Raw genomic sequence first — 24,584 nt, 5'->3', positions numbered from 1 at the left:
AAGATGGAGATACAGGCATTTTTTATTGTTCTGCTGGTGGTTCTTCTGATTCTTCACTTCCTGAAACAACTCTGGTCAAACAGGCACTATCCTCCTGGACCTCTCCAGCTTCCTCTCATTGGAGGCATGTGGCGGATTGGAGTGAAGCCTCGTGATGATACTTTGATTAAGGTACTTATTCCTTCGTTATAACTGAATCTAATGTCAACAATTGATTAATCTGTTTTCCCCAACAGTTATTTAAGCTTAAACAGTAGCAGTGGTTTAAATGTTAAATGCAACGGCCCCAATTAAAAACAGAATTGAATGCAACAAATCCCCTACATTTATAAATTAGTGAATTAAACTTAGAACTGAATTTAATTAAAAATCACCCAAGGCTCCATTGCCAAAGAAATTTAATTCATGTTCAGATCACCTAGAATTTTTATAAACTGTTCTCAGATGTAACAAGAGCAAGAAAAAGCAACTAAGAAATTTTTAAAAGATACAAAATAAGATAAACAATTCAGATATTATTTTTGAAATTATTCAGTGATTTTGTTGCTTGGAATTAGTCCATTCCAGGCACTGCCCCTGTGTATTATTTAAGGGTATTATTATTAATACTTAAAAGCATAAAACGATATAAAAGCTGAAAATGTGCACTCAGAAATTAGCGATCAAAAAGATAACTTGTTCTATACCATTGCATTGAGGAAGCACATAACATGCATTTTTTATAAGCAACCAGAGATTTAACATGGAGAAGTCTTTACCTTTATTCTTCCCAATTTTCTAAAGGCATTACTTCTGGTGTGCATGAGCACCCTATCTGAAGCCCCACAGCAGGAACCACACACACACAAGACACAAGGAAATGCATTAAAAATGGACTGAGCACATAGGTCCTCAACATGAGTCCAGGGCAGTGCTTCATCCAATACAAACCGGCATATGCTATTCAAGTTGTTTAGGCTTGAAAAGTCTTCATTTTGTTCACTCAAATTAGAAACTCTTTATAAATTTTAATTAAAGAGTTTTGGAATATTATTTATGATGAGATGAAAAAAATATCTTTAAAGTAACATTCCTAAAGAAACCAGAAGCTTTTCTGTTCGGAATCTTGGGCAGAGATATTCCGAAAAATACAAGAAAAATCTTTCTATATGCAACAGCTGCCACTCGTCTATTAATAGCATCTAACTGGAAGAGGGGGAAAGATAGCAACATTAATGGAATGGCAAAATAAATTATTAGACTATGTGGAAATGGCTCAGTTAACAAATAGGTTAAGAAGTAACACAAAGCAATCATTTTTTCAAAAGTGGGAAATGTTTAAGAGATACGTACAGAAAAAATAAAATAACAGTGACATACTATCTATGGCAGTGTTTGAATGACCCTTGTGTAAGTAAAATATTAAGAAACAAAGAAAAATTGGTATGATATGTTGTAAGAAAGTATTCGAAGGTACGTTAAAAGTAAGGCAATATTTATAAGTGCATTCAAAATCGTAAATGTCAACTATACCGGGAAATGATGGGAAGTCCACAATTATTTTATCATTTTATTTTACTTTGATATATGTTATTTTTATTTTATGTAATATTATTTGATCTTAGCTTAGTGAAAATCTAAGCGGAATTTGAAGTTTAAATAAACATCTTATAGTAATTCAAATTTATTTTTTTTTCTCTTTGTATGCATGTGTATGTGTATTTGTGAAGTTAAATTTGTAATGATATTAATGAATTTCAATAAAGTGAAGAGAGAGAAAAAAAGAAACTATAAAAATGCAGTTCAAAGACTAATATAGCCCTTTCATCTTAACGGATCTCTGCAGTAAATACTAATCTCCAAGTACTGCTCCCACGAAGAGGGCAGCACCAACTGCAGCTGTGAAACGAATGGCACTGAGACAGGGAGTCCACAAGGTGATTCTGCTACCACCTACGAGTCGACACATGCCATATAGAAACTGCAACCTTTTGCCATGTGTATTTTCCTGATTCCACATAATGACCCATGCCCCAATTCTGTGGTTTTGTGCTTTGCAGTATTTATCATAATCTTGTATTTTTAGTTTTACATTATTTTTAACCAGTGCTATTTTTCTAGAAAAAGAGGTGCCAGAATTCACTATGAAAGCTGTGCTTGTGAGGCATCTGATCAAGGCCTGTATTTTCTGATCAAGGCCTGTATTTTAAAAATGAGCTTAAAGATGTTTTAATGCCAGGCAGAAGACCAGCTGTCTAAAAGACTGGCAGATGTTTATCCTCCTGGACAAGGGCCCCCTGATTTATAGCAGGAGCCAAAATTCTCAAAGTTGTAAAAAGGGAATTACAGGCTGAGAGCAAAGGTTACTAGGTTACTGACCCTACAGAATATAATCAAGCTGCAAAAGCACTAATAAGAGTTGGTAAATAGTAGGATTCATTGTTTAACAAAATATAATACCATGTGTCTCCCATTAGAGACTTGAGCCACAGGTTAAAGGGCAAGAGCTAATGGGAAAAGCAGCTGGCCAGGAAAGAGGGTTGTAAACTGAAGAAGTTTTTACTTTGAAAAGGCCTTTGCTTCTAAAAATCTATATATGTTATGTATGAAATATATTGGCTTAAATGTAATTATGCAAAGGATTTAGAAAGTAAGAAATGTTAGATTCTTATGTTAGATTCTTATTTCATAGAATCATAGAGTTGGAAGAGACCACAAGGGCCATCGAGTCCAACCCCCTGCCAAGCAGGAAACACCATCAGAGCACTCCTGACATATGGTTGTCAAGCCTCTGCTTAAAGACCTCCAAAGAAGGAGATCTTTCATTGATGGTGTGTGAGAATGTGAACCCAAGATCTCTGACCTCTGTTTAAGATAAAAATTTAAAACCATTAGCCATCTGTATTGGAGGGCAATAGGGCAAGGAGGGCAAGAGGTGATCTCGTAATTAAGGTGCCTTGTTGAGGCAAATGTAAGATATATGGCTACTTGTTTGCCATTTATAGATAGAAGGAAATATAGCTCTTTGTCTCCCATAAAAGGTAATAGGAAATGGGTGTATCTTTTATGATTGGTTCTAGCAAACAGCCAATAGAAATTTCAACCAGGCTGATTGGACAGAGGCAGCCAAAGGAGGAGCAAGGGGGCTGGGCTGAGGAAATACAAGTGCTGACCATCAGGGCTGGAGCAGGGCAGAGCTTGGTAACCATATACCACTGTGTCTCTCATTTATTTGTCTGACAAATAAATTATTATTTTAATTTCTCTATTGCTGCGTTGAATATTTCATTCCAGCTAAGCGTTAACCACAAGCAGGGTGCTACACTTGTTCTCTTAGAAGGGCAGTGGCACCCACCTAAGAGCTTCCAGAACCCACCTGAGAAGTGCTGGAACTGTGTTCTGCTGAGTTCTGGCTGAGAAAAACCCTGGTTTTAATATTATTATGGGTGTTGCATACAGCTGCTGGTTGAAGAAGGCATATCTCTAAAACACATTTTGCAAAACAAGAAGCTCAGCTGATTAAGCAGCCCTGGAGCTTGTCTTCCTTCTCTTCTATTTTATGTTGCAGCTGCATGTCCTAAAATGATGTGTACTTTCCCCATTGCAACTGATTAATGGGCATCAAGTTCTCTTGGCAGTGAAGATGGAGCTCACAATCCCTTTTTTTCCGGGAATGCCAGAGGGGAACTTGCAGATTGAGAAGACAACAGAAAACAGGAGACAAACAGAACAGGCCTTTTTCAAGGGCTCTTCCACACTCTTTGTTAGTCCACATTTGCTTTATGTATTTGTTTATTGAATACATTTATAAGCCTTTCCCCCCCAGGCAGGGAAAACACAGGCAGCGGGGAATAAAACAAATGGGCTGGAAGGAAGGAATAAGGAAGGAAGGAAAAGCAGGTGCTGGCAAAGAACTGCACATAGCAAGAAGCTGCAGAAGTGAGGAAGGCTGAAGCCACACATTAAGTTGAAATAGCCATCTGCTTTCTTTGAACATAACATTCCTCTCCTCTATTTTACCCAAATGTTAGCTGGCAAAGCAATATGGAAATATTTACACCATATGGTTAGGACATCTACCCTTTGTAGTGCTGTCTGGATTCCAAGCAGTGAAAGAAGCGCTCATTGACCACTCTGAAGAATTAGATGAGCGACCAGAGACTCCTTTCTTTATGGATATAGCAAAAGGAAAGGGTAAGTAGTGAAGAACAAGAATTCCATAGTAACAATTGCTCTGCACGGTGATTAGAGATTCAATTGCAGGTAGCAGTTTGTTGCTTGTTGCAATTGTAATTCATTGACTGTCCTGGCTCTCAGTGCTGGGAAAAGAACTTGAATTCCTAGCTCTTTCTACCAAAGGCTTTAATGCCTACATCAGATTGGTACATTGCCAAGACACAGGTTACAAGATGTAGCAAGTACATAAGAGGTATAGGAACATGGATAAATATAGTACCAGCTAAGGTGTTGATCCAAGTAGCAATACGTCTCCCACATCTTTCTTTTGAAGAATGCAGTAGGCAGAGCTCTTAGTGCAGTAGGTGAGCAGAGCTCAGGGCTGGGAAGCAAGTGGGTGCTCATTTGAGCATGTTGGGCTTGCAAAGTTTGCTCACACCTGGTGTCTCTCTGCCTTTAAAGAAGGAGGCAGTTGTTGGCGAGCGGCCCATCAGAATCATCACATGATGTAAACAATATGCTGCTATCACGCAGCTGGTGAGTACACAAATCCCAACAGCAGTGTTGGTGCCAGCTTGGCATCCAATTCACTCTCAGTCCCTTCATCAGAATGAGAAGGCTGCTCACTGGCAATTCTATTTTGCACTGCGGTTTTTATCCTCTAGCCAGGTCAGTTTCATAGTCTTTTATTGCGTGGACAGGCGGAGTCCCCAGATCCCGAGTGGTCCCCCCCGTCATGTGGAATAACGACTCTAGACAATGTGCTATGGGATTAAATTGGCCACAACTTTATTAAATTTCAAATGTGGGTAGACCTTGGCTCAGGCATTGGGCGTTCTCCCTCCCCAGTCCCCAGCCGGGGACCTAGGGAGCTTCAGGGTTATCCAGTGTGTGGGGGGGGATGGGCTGGCTCTGGAGAACATATGTTCAAGCAGAGACAGCCGCCCCCGTTACACCACCGCTGCAGGGGAGAGCAATGACGACCTTTCGGCGTACGGTCAAAGCCTCCCTTCAGAAACCCCTTTAACGGGGAACCCTGGTATCGCCGCCACAAAGAGGAAGATGGACTAAAGGATTCCGCCCAAGGCCTGATACCGCCAAAGTTGTGACGTTTTGCTACGGGAAAGGCGAAACCTGCCAATGCAGGGAAATTCCTTTCCGGCCCTTTAACAGCGACCTTATCATAGCAGTGCCCGTATACCTGTGGAGAAAGGTTAACCTGCAAAACCTATGAAGAAAAGTCAACCTGCAAAAGAAGACATTAACTGAGGGTGGGTAGGGTGGGAGAAGCTCTGGAGCCAAGTGAGGATTACCAGGTAAGATCCTCTCTCTTTGTGTGGGCAGGTAATCCCTCCCCCTACCTGGCCTGGTTTCCCTGGCAACGCTTCCCCCAGGTGGGATTAGACAACTCACTGAGGTAGGCAGGGACCTCCAGGTATCCCACCTGAGGGAAGGCAAAGCCTATGCTGATGGGGCCACTCCAGATCCAGGGCTGCACGCGTCCACGCAAAGGGCGCCCCCCGTTTTAAGCGGGGAGCGGTCATTGTCTTTTAACCCTCTGGCTCTGAATTCTATTTATAATATTACTGCATTTACTGCATTGCACCAGGTACAAGTTTTCGAGCACGTGTGGGAGGATTATAGAGAACAATGAGCCTTAGGGTGATAAAAAAGACCCAATGAAATTGGCAGATATTACTAACTTAGGCTCATTAGTTTCAATGAGTCTACTGCTGAAAACTACAAATGCATAAACTTAATTCTGTCCCTCGTTTGTTGCGGCATAGTTGCCCTAGACAGCAAGTTTACATCTGATGGTATCTCATGATAAAGAACTACAAAACTTTTTTAAGACCTCTGAAAGCAGCCCTGTATTGGGAAGTTTCTAATGGTTGATGTTTTATAATGTTTTTATATTCTGCTGCGGAAACCTAGTGAGATGGGTGGTATGCAGATGTTGATGACGATGATAATAACTACTATTACTACTACTGGTGGGACGTGGGTGGCGCTGTGGTCTAAACCACAGAGCCTAGGGCTTGCTGATCAGAAGGTCGGCAGTTCAAATCCCCACGATGGGGTGAGCTCCTGTTACTTGATCCCAGCTCTTGCCAACCTAGCAGTTTGAAAACATGCCATTGCAAGTAGATAAATAGGTACCACTCTGGTGGAAGGTAAATGGCGTTTCCGTGCACTGCTCTGGTTTCACCATAAGCGGCTTAGTCATGCTGGCCACATGGCTTGGAAGCTGTACGCTGACTCCCTTGGCCAGTAAAGCGAGATGAGAGCCGCAACACCAGAATCCGCGACTGGACCTAATGGTGTCAGGGGTCCCTTTACCTTTACTACTACTACTACTACTACTACTAGATACTTGCAAGTTCAGTCTTTGTTGCAGAAATTACTAGTGCATCAGGTACCAGTTTTCCCTACAAAAGTCAAAGTTCATAGAGCTGTACATAAATCTCACATTTTGCCAATATTGTAAAGTGCAGGAATTTCTGGGACCACCTAAATTCTGTTATATTATCACACAAATTGGGATAGCCAAAACCTTTGTGTAAATCAATAATGAATGTCAGTAAACAAAGTTTCTTCTTGGCTGGTAACTTAATGTTTAACATTAATTTCGGAAAGAAATAATTTCTCATTGCTTTTCCGTAGGTATTGTATTATCAAATGGTCACACCTGGAGGCAACAGAGACGGTTTGGTGTAGTTTCTATGCGGAAGCTGGGACTGGGGAAGAAAGGCATGGAGCACCAAGTAGCAGAGGAGGCCCATCAGCTCGTGGAGGTTTTTGCACGTTCAAAGGGTATGTGATGCTAGGTGATGGCGCTACGTATCAATACATCGTCCAGGACTGGTTTGAGGGCCAGAGCACGATGACACCTTCACCTGGTGGTATATTGCTAGTGGAACTACCACCAATTCTCAGCTCCCCCTGCCACCACCCCCATGCGCAGAGGGGGGAACAGGTAGCATCGGGCCCAGCCTCATGAGGTACCAGGGTAAAACCACCTCCACTCCCACTGAGGATGCTGAGGCGGTTTCACCCCAACACCTCATGGGGGTTGGGACCAATGCAGCTTCTTCCTCCTCTGCTTTTCACCATTGTGATGTATCATTATATCACAATGTTTGGCTGGTGATACATCACAATGTTGAAAAGTTGATATCACCCAGACCTAGTAGTTCGAGCCTAGCATATGTTGTAGTATGAAGAAATCTCTGTGTATGGCCTCTGTACATTCTATAATTTCAAAATATATCATATTCCAAGGAATATGATATATTTTGAAATTATAGAATTGCAGAATTGGAAGGGATCTTGGTCCAACCTCTAGCAACCAGCTGTCCCTGGGTGGACATGAACCACCAGCCTTCTGGTTAGCAGTGAGACCCACTGACCCTCTGTGCTTGATCCATAATGTGGAAACAAATTGCTGTTTCTGTTGACTGCCATAAAATACCACTCTTGGTATGAACAAGAGTGGCTGAATTCACATTAGTATAACTTGCTTTTGCAGGACAACCACTTGACCCCTCCATGCCCATCACTAATTCAGTCTCCAACGTGATATGTGCTGTGGCTTTTGGGCACCGGTTTGCTCTTGAAGATGAAAGGTTTCAGAAGTTGATGAAAGCCATTGAAATTTTCCTAAAATTTCCCGGTAGCATCTTACATGCTGTGAGTAGACATTTTCATTCCTACTGGGGTCTTAAGTCCCCCAATCAGCATTCTGCAATCCATTACGATAGAGGTTAGAGTGTTGAAGAAGTAAAATCAGAATTTAATTTAATCTGATGTAAGGTCCACTTACTGTCTAAGAGCCTAATCAATTTCTCAAGATCAACAGAAATATAGTGTCCAGATCAAGGGAAGTAACAGTACCACTCTATTTTGCCTTGGTCAGACAACACCTGGAATACTGTGTCCAGTTCTGGGCACTAACTGATCTTTAAGGAGAAAACGAGGGAAAAGGAAAAGCTCCCTTCTTAAAGGTTTGATTTTTTTTTTAAAGGGGAGTCATGGTTATTACTTAACTGGGGGTCTGGGGAATTCAATACATAAACAAATTCTCCCCATCTCTATTTTCCACCCACACCCATCTCATGTAAAAAGGCCAGTCTCTTGTTCCATTAGGAGTCCTGGGATTGTGCCCAGTTTTGGAATGAAGCCTGTCAGCTGGAAAAATCTTTTGAGCCCTAGTTTTATTTCACATTTTCAGCCAGGGATAATTCCCAGTATCCAGTCATTGTGGGATTCAGGAGAAGTTGCAGACACCTTCCTTCTTCTCAATGAGACTCAAACTAATAAACTACCCCTGAAGAATAATCTTTTTTTTTATTTTTATAATATTTTTATTAGAGAATTTTTAACATAACATTACAATAAACACAACAAATACATAAACAAACAAGAACGAAAACAAAAAAAACAAGTACAATTTCATATCTTAATTTCTTATACCTTTCTTCCTCGGCTTCCTCATGCCTCCCTTTTCTGTATTCCAGATTCTAATCAATTATTCAGCAAATCTTCCCTTATTTTAATTTAATTTAATCTTCCTTATTCTCCTTGTCTTAACCATTACTAATAGTAACCGTTTACTTTCTAGTCCAACATCATTCTAACTTTCATTAATTTTGTAATATTTCTTTAAATAGTCCTTAAATTTTTTCCATTCTTCTTCCGCTGCTTCTCTTCCCTGGTTTCGGATTCTGCTCGTCATTTCTGCCAGGCCCATGTAGTCAATCACCTTCATCTGCCATTCTTCCAGAGTGGGTAGATCCTGTGTCTTCCAGTACTTCGCGATAAGTATTCTTGCTGCTGTTGTGGCATACATAAAAAAAGTTATATCCGTCTTTAACACCCCTTGGCCGACAATACCCAAGAGAAAGGCCTCTGGTTTCTTAGGGAAGGTATATTTAAATACTTTTTTCAGTTCATTATAGATCATTTCCCAGAATGCCTTAATCTTCGGGCACGTCCACCAGAGGTGAAAGAATGTACCTTCCTTTTCTTTACATTTCCAACATTTATTATCAGGCAAATGGTAAATCTTTGCAAGCTTGACTGGGGTTATGTACCACCTATAGATCATTTTCATAATATTTTCTCTTAAGGCATTACATGCCGTAAATTTCATCCCGGTGGTCCACAACTTCTCCCAATCAGCAAACAAAATGTTATGACCAATGTCCTGAGCCCATTTAATCATACTTGATTTAACCGTTTCATCTTGTGTATTCCATTTCAGCAGCAAATTGTACATTTTTGACAAATTCTTAGTACTGGATTCTAACAATTCAGTCTCCAATTTTGATTTTTCCACCTGGAAGCCAATTTTACTGTCCAATTTAAACACTTCATTTATTTGGTGATAGTGCAACCAGTCTCTCACCTTCCCTTTTAGTTTCTCAAAACTCTGCAATCTCAGTTTGTCCCCTTCCTTTTCTAAAATTTCCCAATATCTTGGCCACTTCGACTCCATATTTAGCTTTTTAACTGCCTTAGCTTCCATTGGCGACAGCCACCTTGGGGTTTTATTTTCCAGCAAATCTTTATATCTAATCCAGACATTTAATAGTGCTTTTCTGACAATATGGTTTTTAAAACCTTTATGAGCTTTGACCCCTGAAGAATAATCTACGGTAAATCAGTTTTTTAAAGTGCTAATCCAAAGCACGAACCATGTGACCAATTTTTCTCTATCTTTCCTTTAGCTTTATGAAATGTTCCCGTGGCTCATGAAACATCTCCCAGGGCCCCACAAGAACGCCTTGTCCTGCCTGGAGATGGTGCGTTCATTTGCAAAGGAGGAGATAGAGAAGCATAAGGAGAATATGTCTCTGCATGATCCACAGGATCTCATAGATTTCTATCTACTTCAGATGGAGAAAGTAAGTATCTGTTTTGCAACTGAATACTGCTCATCCCAGGAGTCATTATATTCCTTGTTTCAGAGCACAAACTGAAATGTTAAAATCTGAAAACCAGAGAGAGAAAATAGTGAGCACAAGCCATTTCTTTATAGACAATGTTAACTATAAGATTCTATGGCTCAGTGGTTCCTAAAGTGGGTGGCACTGCCTCCTGGGAGGGAGGGCTGGAGGTGTAAATGACTATCAGACTTTGAAAAGCTAGTATCACTTGATCAAGTTAATCAGTTTTGCTTAATTAATTAAACTGAATAGTTTTAACTGGATTTTGAATAAATGTGGAATTAATTGTAACTTATTTTTATTAGGGTAGAGGACACTGGGAATGAGTTGATGGAATCAAGGGGGCAGCAGTTGGACAAAGTTTTGAGAATCACTGCTGTAGCTCATAAGCATATCTTCACCACTCAAATGTTGCCTGTGATGCCTGAATAGTATGAATGGCCAACTCACCAAGTAGATTGTGGCAGGTGTCTTAATGCACATTACAATGCAAGGCAGGAATAATAATAATAAAAAAATCACTCCTCATTTTCATCAACAGCACCAAACAAATCCTAAACAAAATATTCCTAAACATAACTTCAAACCTCTGCCTCATCTATATTCATACATATTCTTTCCTTTCAACAATCCTTATTATGGTGATGAAAGAATGGTTAAGTATGTTTAGTGGTAAGTAATGCATATTTTGAATATCTGCTGCCAGAGAGATTCCATTGGCTCCTTTGCAACATGCCAGTGTTGGATTATTACTGCACAGATCCTCAAATGCAGCACTGGCAGCTACTGTTGTGTACACATGTCATCTCTAGTCCTGTGAATACCCCACCTAGCTCACCACTGATGGAGAAGCGATGATGGCAGTGGTGGCAGATTCCAGAGAGATTTCCCTGAAACCTCACAAGATCTCAACTGGGTCTCTTGTTTTCATTGCCACTTTGTGGGCACTGCCATGCAGCCCAGGTATTGAAGGCAGTAGTGGTGGCATTGTCCCATGTTGCAGCAGGCAGTGTAATGGGATGGCCTGCCCCACAACAAGCATGTGTGGTGGTATGGTAATAAGTGGAGTAAAGAAGATAAAGTAAGTGCTGAAGGATAGATTGTAGTGCATGTAAATGATATGTCACCTCCCCCGCTTTCTATATCAGAGCAAAAACATCCCAGAGTCCACCTATGATGAAGAAAACTTGATTCAGTGTATTTCTGAGCTCTTTGTAGCAGGGTCGGACACAACCACCTGTTCTCTGAAATGGGCACTTCTTCTCCTGGCAAGTCATCCAGATATCCAAGGTGAGCGAGAGAGACCGGTGCAATGGGAGCAAGGGCTTCTCTTGATCACTAGGGTGGACTGTAATTCTTTACAGGTTTCATACGCATCTAAGGAAATAATAATAATAATAATAATAATAATAATAATAATAATAATTTTTTATTTATATCCCGCCCTCCCCGGCCAGAACCGGGCTCAGGGTGGCTAACATCAAAATATATAATACATTAAAACATAAATTCAGCAATCAACTGAAATAAAGCTTAAAATCGGATTAAAATTAAAATAAACTCAGATGGCTACCCACAAATTATAACTATAGGGTTGGGAACCTTAAGTACTCACCAGGCCCAGCTATTTGTATAAGCTGGTGAGAAGAGATAGAGAGGGCACTTATATGCAGAGTCTTGTAAAAGGAGGGGGGTCAGGTCAGACTGTGCCCCGACCAAAGGCCCTGCGGAACAGCTCTGTCTTGCAGGCCCTGCGGAAACATGTCAAGTCCCGCAGGGCCCTGGTCTCTTGTGACAGTGCGTTCCACCAGACTGGGGCCAGGGCCGAAAAGGCCCTGGCTCTGGTCGATAGGCCCTTTCCACACTGTCCGTAGCAAACATTAAGCAAGCAACTTTGTTATATGGTTTTAGATGCTGGTTAAAACGTTTCATTTCAGCAACCTATATGGGCACATAATTCAGTTACATAATCTTGTCTCTGAATCCTGTTGAATTAATCTCTATATTATTAATAATTATGTCATGTTTGATGCATACATCTTAGAGATTTTATTTTTGATTCAGCAGTTTATAATTGCAATATTCAATGCACTTGTTCCATCAGCATAAGGACTTTTTGTTGCACAGTTAAAGTGCTTCCCCTGGGACTGGTTTGGAATATGCAGCTGGTGCAGAATGCTTTGGCCAGGTTGTTGAATGAATAACATACACCTCTGCTGAGGTAGCTGATGAGCTACCAGGCCATGTTCAAGGTCTTATTCTTAAGCTATTAAGCCGTGAACAACTTGGGACTAGGTTAACAGAATGAGATTCTGTAAGGTCACTTACACTTATTACAGAATGCAATCGAGTGGTGTCCCTAAAATGAGCATTTCTATTCTTGTTCCTGGGTTGTGGAATGCTCTTCCCTCTGCCATATGTGAATCATATGTGTGGTTTTGTTCTGTTTCTGTATTTCGCATAACGTACACTGCTAAAAGATGTTTAAATTATTAAGCATTTTAGAAATACATTTTAAATAAATACATACATGCAAGCAAGGCCTCCTTAAAACCAATGTTCATGCTGTGTATAGTGGTACCTCTGGTTACGTACTTAATTCGTTCTGGAGGTCCGTTCTTAACCTGAAGCACCACTTTAGCTAATGGGGCCTCCTGCTACCACTGCACCACCACTGCACAATTTCTGATCTCATCCTGAAGCAAAGTTCTTAACCCGAGGTAATATTTCTGGGTTAGCGGAGTCTGTAACCTGAAGCGTATGTAACCTGAAGCGTATGTAACCCGAGCTACCACTGTACAAGGATTTCAAGGGAAGAGCATGGGACATTGGTGACAGGTCTCCTCTCCTTTCCTCAGACTTGCTCCTTGCTCCTTTGTTTCTGCCCCACGTTTACACACATACATTACTGCTTTCCAATTTTATACCGTTTTATTCCGTGAGGAGGGATTTGAATGAGGAGAGAGAGGAAAGGAGTAGAAAAAGGAGTAGGGAAGGCAATTTGAAGCTTGGCAAGCAGCATGGTCAAAGGAAGGAAGGAAGAGAAAGATGCATAAAGAGGTTAATTGCTTTTGCCAGGGGTGTAGTGGTCAATCCAAAAGTCCAGGCTCCCTTCATGACAACCCCCAAGCCATGCCCCTTCTACAACCCTGCAACAAATATGAAATATTGATCAATGCACAGATTATGACTTCAATAAGAAGCCACCATTTTTCTTCTCGACCACCCTGTCTATCCTTGGTGCTGCTTTGCATAACACCTAGCCTGAAAGAGTTCTGGTGGACTCCCTCCCTCCCTCCCAACATTTTGTTTGGGACTCTGGAATCTTTTAAAATATAAATGTCAGTTTAACACGTAGCCAGTATAACCCACCTTTTCATCTTCTTAGATGAGTGGGTGATTTTCTCTTTGAGAAATTCATCATTATTCGGCATGCAGAGGGCTGGCCAAGAGGTCCCCAGCAGACATCACCATTGCCCCTGTTGTAAAATAATTGCCTGAGCCTCATCTCCGCCTCTTCATGCTCCACTGCATGACTGAGATCAGGCGAGGAAAGGAGATTTAGTGAAACAAAGTAGGAAATATTGTGGGGTGGAGGATATGTTTGTTTGTTTTTAAGTGTAAAACAGACAGCCTTGGATCATAGCCCTTCAGCCAGCTCTAGTAACCGGAAACAGCTGAGAGGAGGTTCACTTTCCCCTTTTTCACCCCTGGGATCTAGAGTAGAGAAGAACCATGTACATTGACATGAGCTCCTTGGAGGAAAAGGAGGGCTATAAATGTAAGAAACGGGGACTCATTCACAAAATCTATGCAATAAATTCGTGGGAAATAAATGTCCATCTTTAAAAAAATGCAATATTCAAAATAAATCTTATGTTTCCATCATTCTCTTCAGATAAAGTCCACAAGGAGATAGAAGATGTCATAGGTTCTGCTCACTCAATCAGCTATCAAGATAAGAAGAAACTGCCCTACACCAATGCTGTGATTCATGAAATGCAGCGCTTTAAATATGCCTTGCTTTTTGGGGTTAACAGGCAATGCACAAAGGATGTGAAGATTCATGGTTTTCTCATTCCCAAGGTACAGAAGATTGAGATGACTGCACTTACGTATCCCAAGAGCAAAGAGCAGCAGAAGGTTGCATACTGAGAGATGCAGGCAGCCATGCAGAAACTTTCTGTGTAGTCTAAAACTTGAAGGGCAAGAAAGACAAACAAGAGCAGGAGCTCCACCTGCAGACATCGGGCATGTGGGGCAGGGAAGGAACATGCAGTGGCCAGAAGTCTCAGCCTGGCTGTGAGCTTTCCTTTTAAAAGGGGGGGGGGCACCCTGTGTTCCTGTCTGTACAGAAATATTTTTTAAGGGGGGAAGGTGGAGTGAATATGGCTACTGGTAAATGTGTACAGAGACACACAGACACACACACACACAAATAAAGCCCCAAGTTTGGATTCAGTCTGAACTCTGAAAAATTTAGTTCTGGGATTTGTTGTTGTTGTTTAGTCGTTTAGTCATGTCTGACTCTTAGTGACCCCATGGACCAGAGCACGCCAGGCACTCCTGTTTTCCACTGCCTCCTGCAGTTTCATCAAATTCATGTTGGTAGCTTCTATAACACTGTCCAACCATCTCGTCATCTGTCGTCCCCTTCTCCTTGTGCCCTCCATCTTTCCCAGCATCAGGGTCTTTTCCAAGGAGTCTTCTCTTCTCATGAGGTGGCCAAAGTACTGGAGCCTCAGCTTCAGGATCTGTCCTTCCAGTGAGCACTCAGGACTGATTTCCTTAAGAATGGATAGGTTTGATCTTTTTGCAGTCCATTGAGTCTCCTCCAGCACCAGAATTCAAAAGTATCCATTCTTCAGCGATCAGCCTTCTTTATGGTCCAGCTCTCACTTCCATACATCACTACTGGGAAAACCATAGCTTTAACTATATGGACCTTTGTTGGCAAAGTGATGTCTCTGCTTTTTAAGATGCTGTCTAGGTTTGTCATTGCTTTTCTCCCAAGAAGCAGGCATCTTTTAATTTTGTGACTCCTGTCACCATCTGCAGTAATCATGGAGCCCAAGAAATGTATTTATCTGAGTGCATTCTGATTCAATTGTTTCTTCTTTGCAGGGGACTGGTATTTTTCCTGATCTGCGCTCTGTTCTTCTTGATCCGACACGATGGGATACACCTGCAGAGTTCAACCCAAATCATTTTTTGGACAAAAATGGACAATTTGTGGACAGAGAAGAATATCTGCCATTTGGTGCAGGTAAATGCAGAAGTTCAAGCTATGTTGTGAATTGTAGCTGTGCTTGTTCAGCACTTCCAGGAAATGATATCAACAGCAGCAAGGGGCTAGAGGAGAAGTAGTGTACTTCTGGGAGGAGTGGCTCTGATGGTCGGCAGGATGGGGGAAGGCAATGAAAAGTTTAGGGGATATCTTGGGTAGGCAGATATTCACCTATGGGGCCTCCATCACTGACAGTCTGGACCTCTGCAAACTTGCTACTCCCTTGCCCTGTCACTGAGAGAGGCAACACTGCCAGGACCAGGATGCTGCTGCTCCCTGTCATGTTTCAATTTTTAAAGAACAAATGAATATTTTTGTTCCCTATGTGTCAGAATCTGGGCATTTTGTAAGGTGAGGTAAGCCTGGCAAGACAACTTACTCTATACTCGTATTCACGTCATGCTTTGATTAGACTTAACCAGCCTCATATAACCAACATGCTTATCCCACACTTATGTCCTATTGTATTTGTAGATAGTGTTGTACACCACCTTTATTTTATGAGTGGGTGGTATAGATTTTTTTTAAAAAAATAAAAGTTTAGAAAGTTTAGACAGCATTCCTATGTGCACTTCACAGAGAACTCCCTCCTGAAATAATGGGGATTTACTTTTTTTTTCATAATATTTTTTATTAAACAATTTTTATATTAACACAAACAAAACATACAAAAACAAACAACAAACATTAACAGAACAAAAAACAAGTACCATTTCATGTCCTAATTTCTTAAACCTTACTTCCTCGACTTCCTCTTGCTTCCCGTTTCTGTATTCCAAGTTCTTACAATTATTCAGCGAATCTTCCCTTATTTTACTATAAATTTATGTTAATCATCCTTATTCTCTCTGTCTTAACCATTACTAATAGTAACCATTTATTTTAAGCCCAACATCATTCTAACTGTCATTAATTTTATAGTATTTCTTTAAGTAATCCTTAAACTTCTTCCATTCCTCTTCCGCCGCTTCTCTTCCCTGGTCTCGGATTCTGCTCGTCATTTCTGCCAAACCCATGTAGTCCATCACCTTCATCTGCCATTCTTCCAGTGTGGGTAGATCCTGTGTCTTCCAGTACTTTGCAATAAGTATTCTAGCTGCTGTTGTAGCATACATAAAAAAAATTGTATCTGTCTTTAACACCCCCTGGCCGACAATACCCAAGAGAAAGGCCTCTGGTTTCTTGGGGAAAGTATATTTAAATACCTTTTTCAGTTCATTATAAATCATTTCCCAGAATGCCTTAATCTTCGGGCACGTCCACCAGAGGTGAAAGAATGTACCTTCCTTTTCTTTACATTTCCAACATTTATTATCAGGCAAATGGTAGATCTTTGCAAGCTTGACTGGGGTTATGTACCACCTATAAATCATTTTCATTATATTTTCTCTTAAGGCGTTACACGCCGTAAACTTCAACCCGGTGGTCCACAACTTTTCCCAATCAGCAAACATGATGTTATGACCAATGTCCTGAGCCCATTTAATCATACTTGATTTTACCATTTCATCTTGTGTATTCCATTTCAGCAGCAGATCATACATTTTTGACAAATTCTTAGTACTGGATTCTAACAGTTCAGTCTCTAGTTTTGATTTTTCCACCTGGAAGCCTATTTTACTGTCTAATTTAAACACTTCATTTATTTGATGATAATGTAACCAATCTCTCACCTTCCCTTTTAGTTTTTCAAAACTCTGCAATCTCAATTTGTCCCCTTCCTTTTCCAAGATTTCCCAATATCTTGGCCATTTCGACTCCATATTTAGCTTTTTAACTGCCTTAGCTTCCATTGGTGATAGCCATCTTGGAGTCTTATTTTCCAACAAGTCCTTATATCTAACCCAGACATTTAATAGTGCTTTTCTGACAATATGATTTTTGAAACTTTTATGCGCTTTAACCTTGTCATACCACAAATATGCATGCCACCCAAAAATATTGTTAAATCCTTCCAAATCCAAAATGTCTGTGTTTTCAAGAAGCAGCCATTCTTTTAGCCAGCAGAAAGCTGCCGCTTCATAGTATAATTTAAAGTCTGGCAGGGCAAACCCCCCTCTTTCCTTTGAATCCGTTAATATCTTGAATTTTATTCTGGGCTTCTTGCCCTGCCAGACAAATTTAGATATATCTTTCTGCCACTTCTTGAAACAATCCATTTTGTCCATAATTTGTAATGCTTGAAACAGAAACAACATTCTTGGCAATACATTCATCTTTATAACTGCAATTCGACCTAACAAGGAAAGCTTCAGATTTGACCAAATCTCCAGATCTTTTTTCACTTCTGTCCAAGTTTTTTCATAATTATCTTTAAATAAGTTCACATTCTTAGCTGTCATGTTCACACCCAGATATTTCACTTTTTTAACCACAGTCAACCCCGTCTCATTCTGAAACCTTTCTTTTTCAATCTGTGTTAAATTTTTCTCCAATACCTTAGTCTTTAACTTATTCAATTTGAATCCTGCCAATTGACCAAACTCTTGAATTATTTCCAAAACTCTTTTCGTGCTAGCTTCTGGCTCTTGCAATGTAAGTACTAGGTCATCTGCAAATGCTCTCAGTTTGTATTGTTTAGCTCCGACCTGAATCCCTTTAACCAACTGGTCCCTCCTGATCATATTAAGCAAAACCTCCAGGACCGATATAAAAAGTAATGGGGAGATAGGGCACCCCTGTCGTGTCCCTTTTTCAATCTTAAACTCTTCTGTTACCACATTATTTACAATTAATTTTGCTTTCTGTTCAGAATATATTGCACCTATACCATTTTCAAACCCTTGGCCTACCCCTATCCCCCGGAGGTTCTTCAACATAAAGCTCCAAGAAATATTGTCAAAGGCTTTCTCGGCGTCCACAAATATCAAAACAGCCTTAGTGTTTATGTTCACTTCCAACTTCTCCAAAATGTCAATTATATTCCTTACATTATCCGACAAATGCCTTTTCGGGAGAAAGCCCGCCTGGTCTCCATGAATCTCCTCCATCAAAACTCTTTTCAGTCTCTTTGCTAAAACATCAGCAAAGATTTTGTAATCCACATTTAGTAGGGAGATGGGTCGGTAGTTCTTAAGTTGGGTCTTTTCAGTCTCTGTCTTTGGTATAAGTGTAATGTAGGCCTCTCTCCACGTATCGGGTGCCCTTCTCCCCTCCATGATCTCGTTGCAGACTTCCTTCAAAGGTTGTATAAGCCCTTCCTTCAAAACTTTATAGTATTTGGAAGTCAATCCATCCGGTCCAGGTGATTTGCCCAACGTCATGTTTTGAATGGCATCTTCTATTTCCTGTGCTGATATCTCCTGGTTCAAAATTGTCTTACTTTCCTGGGAGATCTTTTTCAGCCCATTTTTCTCGAGGAATTGTTGTATGTCTTTATCTTTCTGCGGCCCTTGTGTATACAATTGTCTAAAGTAGCTCTGGAAACAGTTCCTAATTTCCACTGGGTTGCATATGTTCTTTCCATCCACTTCTAAATTTGTTACCGTGTTGAGTTTTTGTCTCTTCTTTATTTGCCAAGCCAGTAACTTGCCACATTTATCTGCAGATTCAAAGGTCTTTTGCCTCATTTGTTTAATTTTCCATTCTATTTCTTGATTCATCAGTTCCATATATTGTGTTTGATACAATTTAATTTCTCTTAAAATCTCTTGTGATTTTGGCTTCAGTCTTAATTTCCTTTCCCCTTCTTTTATCTTTTCCAAGATTTTCTCTTTCCTCTCATTTTGCTTTCTTTTCTTTAATGAATTTTGTTGTATCAAAAACCCTCTCATCACGGCTTTACTAGCGTCCCATACTATTCTTTTTTCTACTTTAGTCCTTAAGTTGATTTCAAAATAATCTTTCAAAGTTTTTTGGGCCTTCTTACAAATCTCCTCGTCTCTAAATAAGGTGTCATTCATTCTCCATCTGAAGGAACCAGTTGTTGTTTGCTTCATCACCATCTTAACTGCGTTATGGTCGGAGAAGGTTTTTGGGCAGATTTCCACTTTCTTTATGTTCGACGCCATACTGCTAGTCACCCAAATTTGATCAATCCGTGTCCATGTCATTTTGGCTTCAGAAAAGAAGGTTCCCTCTCTTTCTAATGGGTGTTTTGTTCTCCAAATGTCAATCAAGTCCATATTGTCAGTCATTTCAAAAAAAGTTTTTGGTAGTCTTCCGTCTTTTGTGACTACCTGTCTTTGTGCTTTGTCCATATTTGTTGAAACTACTCCATTCATGTCTCCCATCATAATCAGTTTATAATCCATATAGTCCATTAAAGTCTCATGCAACTTCTTAAAAAATTCTGCTTTCCCTTCATTTGGTGCATATATCCCCACTATCAAAAATTTTTCTCCTTGAGATTGAATTTCAATTGCCAGATATCTTCCTTGATCATCTTTAAAGATTTGTTTCGGCTGCAAATTTTCCTTTACGTAGATCACCACTCCTCTTTTTTTTACTTTGTCTGAAGATATAAATTCTTGTCCCAATCTCTTATTTATTAACAATTTTCTATGTGCTCTTGTCACGTGGGTCTCTTGTAAACAAATCAAGTCCAATTGGTCTTTCTTTAAAGCATGAAATATATTTTTCCTTTTTCGGGGGTTGTTTAGACCATTACAATTCCAAGTTAGAAGTTGCAAAGCCATGATGGGGTTATTTAGTTCCTCCTACAGCTCCCAATTGTTGTTCGTCCTTTGTCGGTGGTTCTGTGTCCGTATCTAGTCTTGAAGGATGTCCTTCTCCTGGATAGGTCTCTTTCTGTAGGTCTTCTTCGTGTTCTCCCAGGAACTTGTCTTTATCACTCACTGTTTTTATTCTTCTTTTCTTCCCCTTATATTTAAAAGACAGGCCTTGGGGAAACTCCCACCTGAATAGTATGTAGTTCCTCTTCAGTAGTGTCACCAGATCCTTGTAAGGACCTCTTGCATCCAAGATACTTTTAGGGATATCTTTAAAGATCTCAATATGAAAATCCTCAATTCGAAGGGTTGTTTGGTAGTGCAGGTTCAATATTTTATCTCTCTCTTCTTTGGATCTTAGAGTTATCAAGCAATCTCTGGGTCTATTCTTCTTCTGCCTTATTCCCAACCTGAATGCACTCTCTATTTTGAACTCTTCTTCTTTCAGATCTTGCTTCCAGAAGTCAGAAAACTCTTTTGTCAAATAATCCACCAAGTTATCTCCTTCCTTTTCCGGCACAAGTCTAATCCTTAGGTTTTTCTCCTTGCGTTGCATATCCTGCATAGAAAGTGTCAGTTCATACTCATCCAGTTTCCTGTAAACCGGTGGAAGTTTCCCTTCAACGGCAGTGGCAATTTCCTTAGCTTCTTCAGCTATCTTTCGCGTTGTAGATGAATCTTCCAGTAGTTTCCCAATTGCTTCTGCGTTAGAGTTCACTTTATTCCCAAGGTCAGTTATGCTTTTAGTATTTAAATCAATTTTCCCAGAAATTTCTTCAATTTTCTTATTTGTTTCAGCACCTTGCTTCTTTAATTCCTCTAGAGAATCACTTATTTTTCCCAAGGCCTTTGTAAACGCTTCTTCCGAAGACATTGTTTTCACTCTTGCCTTTGTGACAGCTGCAGTTCCCGAGGCCCCTGATACAGAGGCCCTTCTTTGCATAGAAGAGTCCACTTTGTATTGTCTACCAGATCTCAAAGTTGTTTCTTGTGAATCTTCTTTCTGTTTACCATCTGCCATAACAAAGTCTTTCGTTCAAGGTCATTCCCACACTCTTAAGCTGTCAATAGAGAAAAGTTCTCAGGTTTTAAATTCCACTTGGTTGCTGAAACTGTCCCAATCCTCTAGAGGGCGTAAAGTCAGTTCCTGAACTTTAAATTGTTCCCACACTTCCAAAGAGCAAAAGCCCTCCAAGTCCTTTTCTTTGTAAAAGATCCAAATCAATAATGTCCTGCAAATAACTTACTATGTAGCCAAACACGATGTTTCAAGTTGAGAGTAGCCAGAGTCTATATGTCAGTTACTTTCTAACCTTTTTTGTAACGACCGTCCTTAGCCGGTTCCTTTCCTCCGGCAGTCCGACCCCCAGGTAGATAGGCAGCGGTAAACAATTCAATCTCCTTTAAAACAGGCAGAGAATCCCTTTAAAATCTTCTTCCCCCCCTCTCCTGCCTTCTGGGGGGGGGAGTTCTTTACTTGGTGTTGGGTTTCTTGGCTCATAAACTCTCCTGTCAAAAGTTACAGCTTAGCTGTCTTTCGCTTTAATCTTGCTGCAGGACGGAAAGCAGACTTCCTTTTTAATGCTTATCCATCTCGGTGCCCAAATTCCTTAATTTTAGTGTCCAATTTTTAATGCAAACTCAATCCTACTCACGGAAAGTTGCTCTTTTTAAATCCAAAATCCTCGGAAGAAGTCAGCGCTCTCCGCTGATGGCGACGCGGCTTCGCTTCGCAGGCTGGGTGATAGCGACTCTCAGCACCGCTCCACGCACCCTCCGCTGATCTATAGCCTTTAGAAAGGCTATTTCACAACGTCGGGGGGGGCAAAGGTGCCCGCCGAGTCTCCGGTTCACAGGCTACGCGCCTGTGACTTTTGAGGGTCCTTGCTCCGCCGTGAGCTACGGGACCCGAACCCGCAAAGCAGATCTCTCCCGGAGCTCCGGGAGAAATCCGCCATTCAGCGCTGGCGCTAACCCGGAAGTCAATAATGGGGATTTACTTCTGGGTCAATATACATTGGATCTAATTGTTAGTGTTGGATTTCATAGTATAATCATTCTCATACTACACATGGAATCATTTAGTATTCTAAGACTTCTTTGATGAAACAGTTGAAAAGCAAATTAACATGGCTAATATAGGCACCTTAGAGGTAGTGAGTTTCTCCCCCTTTTTCTGAAAGAAAACAAGTGTTCTTATACTGAGGACTCAACAACACAGCTGCAAATATAACATTTTAATTGCTTTTCAAGTGCATTATACAAATGTGAACTCTATGGTGCTGATGAGCTAATGGCAAATTCCATATATATATATTAAAACATTTTAAAGCATTTTTACAGCACACACACACATACACACACTTGGCCTGAGTTGTGTGGTTTCTCCTCTGACTGCCAGGGGTTCTGCAAGGTCTCAGGCAGAGGCTGTGTCTCAGTCCTTGCAACTGAAGGCTCTAGGAGTTTTATAGCTGCGAAGTAATTTACACTGATAAGTAAATTATTACTCAGTTGCTGACTTTCCCATGTCTCCTCTTCAGGGGCTCGCATATGTTTGGGAATGCAGCTGGCAAAGATCGAAATCTTCATCTTCCTGACCAGCTTGCTGAGAACATTCAGCTTCCAGCTGCCAGAAGGAGCGAAAGAACTCAATCAAGAGCCTTTACTAGGGGCTACAACACATCCCCATCCTTATAAACTCTGTGCTATTCCCCGTGGCAATGCAAACCTCTGATTTTGTTTAAAAGCACCATTTTCCTCTCAGTGTCCCTCTAGTCCTACTTTACTCAAACTTCTGTCATTGCTTAAAATAGACACTTTTTCCCTTTTAGTGTAAAACCCATCTCACAATATTCAAACCGGATGGCAGCATGCTGTTGGCCATGTGAAGGTGTCAGTTGCTTGCATATTTATTTTTGCCGTTGCTTAATAAGAGTAGAAAAGCATAAGAGGAACTCTGCTGGACCAGGCAAGAAAGGCCCTGTCTAGTCCTCCAGATGCCTATGGGAAGCCTCCAAACAGGAAACTGAATGCAACAGCACCCTCCTCACTTACAATTTCCAGAAAGTGATATCCATAGCCACAGTGTAGGCAGAACACAGCCCTTGTGGTTTGTACCCATTGATATCTTTACCCTCCATGAACCTATCTGATTCTCTTTCTGAGTCATCCAAGTTGATTGGAATCACTACATATTCTGGGAGCAAATTCCATAGTTTAATGCTGCAGAAATGATGTATTGGTCCGAAGGGAAGTCACTCCCAAATTTTGTCTGCACACCTAAAATGAGATCTCTGTAACCATGACTCCTCTACCTACAGGTGTGTGATTGTAAGGCACAACCAAGTTTTATGCAAGCCAGATTTGAGGGTGGGCACTAGAGCATACATAGAATGCCCAGGGCAAACATGGTGTTTTCAATTCCATTTTCACTCAGTGCACTCTGTCTATGCTCAGAGATTTAGAGAAACCTTTTTAAATGATTGTTTGGGAAGCAATTGGGTTGCTTGCTTGTAAAAGATCATGCTGGTTCTGCTTGAGCAAGATTTTGGGCTTCTCTACCCTGGAGTATAATATGAATTTGAAGTTGTCAGTGCTGACATCCGCTGCAAAGAACTGTGATCTTGTGTCATTAACTCCAATACCAAAACACTTTCTAAGGCCTACTGACTCCTCCTTGACTGGGAAGTCAAGGAGGAGGAGGTTAAATTGGCCATGATTAAGTGGGGTCAAGACCATGGCCATACCACTGAGATGTTCCAATGGGAGAATCTTTGGCAGGTAAATTGGAAGTTTACTGCCTGCTGTTCCGTAAGAGAAAACCTGAAAAAAAATGCTGTATTGCTGGTACTTGACGCTGCGTAAGCTTTCCAAAATGTACAGGAATTTGTTGTTGTTGTTTAGTCGTTTAGTCGTGTCCGACTCTTCGTGACTCCATGGACCAGAGCACGCCAGGCACTCCTGTCTTCCAGTGCCTCCCGCAGTTTGGTCAGACTCATGTTTGTAGCTTCGAGAACACTGTCCAACCATCTCGTCCTCTGTCGTCCCCTTCTTCTTGTGCCCTCCATCTTTCCCAACATCAGGGTCTTTTCCAGGGAGTCTTCTCTTCTCATGAGGTGGCCAAAGTACTGGAGCCTCAGCTTCAGGATCTGTCCTTCCAGTGAGCACTCAGGGCTGATTTCCTTAAGAATGGATACGTTTGATCTTCTTGCAGTCCATGGGACTCTCAAGAGTCTCCTCCAGCACCATAATTCAGGAATACCTTAGATATTTGTTGGAGATGTGGGAAAGCAGGTGGCACTATGTTTCATATATGGTGGACTTGCAGGAATGTTAAAGGGTTCTGGAATGATATTCATCTAGAACTTAAAAAAAAGTTCAAGGTAAATTTCCCTAAAAAACCAGAATCATTCCTACTGGGCATCACTGGTACTGATATTCCTAAGGATACAGTGGTACCTCAGGTTACATACGCTTCAGGTTACATATGCTTTAGGATACAGACTCCGCTAACCCAGAAATATT

At 40.8% G+C, this 24,584-nt stretch overlaps 1 protein-coding gene and 1 long non-coding RNA gene across 2 annotated transcripts; one reads left to right on the top strand and one right to left on the bottom strand.

Moving 5' to 3' along the window:
- Positions 1 to 22,823, top strand: LOC128414868 (cytochrome P450 2J2-like). Its single transcript, XM_053390783.1, has 9 exons — positions 1 to 171; positions 4,011 to 4,173; positions 6,820 to 6,969; positions 7,685 to 7,845; positions 9,885 to 10,061; positions 11,252 to 11,393; positions 14,002 to 14,189; positions 15,228 to 15,369; positions 22,601 to 22,823. The coding sequence occupies exons 1-9, from the start codon at positions 4 to 6 to the stop codon at positions 22,792 to 22,794; spliced, it is 1,485 nt and encodes a 494-aa protein (XP_053246758.1). The 5' UTR covers positions 1 to 3; the 3' UTR covers positions 22,795 to 22,823.
- Positions 11,378 to 13,907, bottom strand: LOC128414871 (uncharacterized). The gene is made up of 3 exons (XR_008330748.1): positions 13,476 to 13,907; positions 12,432 to 12,576; positions 11,378 to 11,480 (listed from the first exon to the last, which is right to left on the bottom strand). It is a non-coding gene; the product is annotated as an uncharacterized LOC128414871 (long non-coding RNA).
- Positions 22,824 to 24,584: the final 1,761 nt, after the last annotated feature.

The sequence above is a fragment of the Podarcis raffonei genome, chromosome 5, assembly GCF_027172205.1.
Source record: "Podarcis raffonei isolate rPodRaf1 chromosome 5, rPodRaf1.pri, whole genome shotgun sequence".
In the NCBI taxonomy this organism is placed as follows: Eukaryota; Metazoa; Chordata; class Lepidosauria; order Squamata; family Lacertidae; genus Podarcis; species Podarcis raffonei.
The sequence above is the reverse complement of the archived record's forward strand: the minus strand, read 5'-3'. Positions and strand labels throughout refer to the sequence as shown.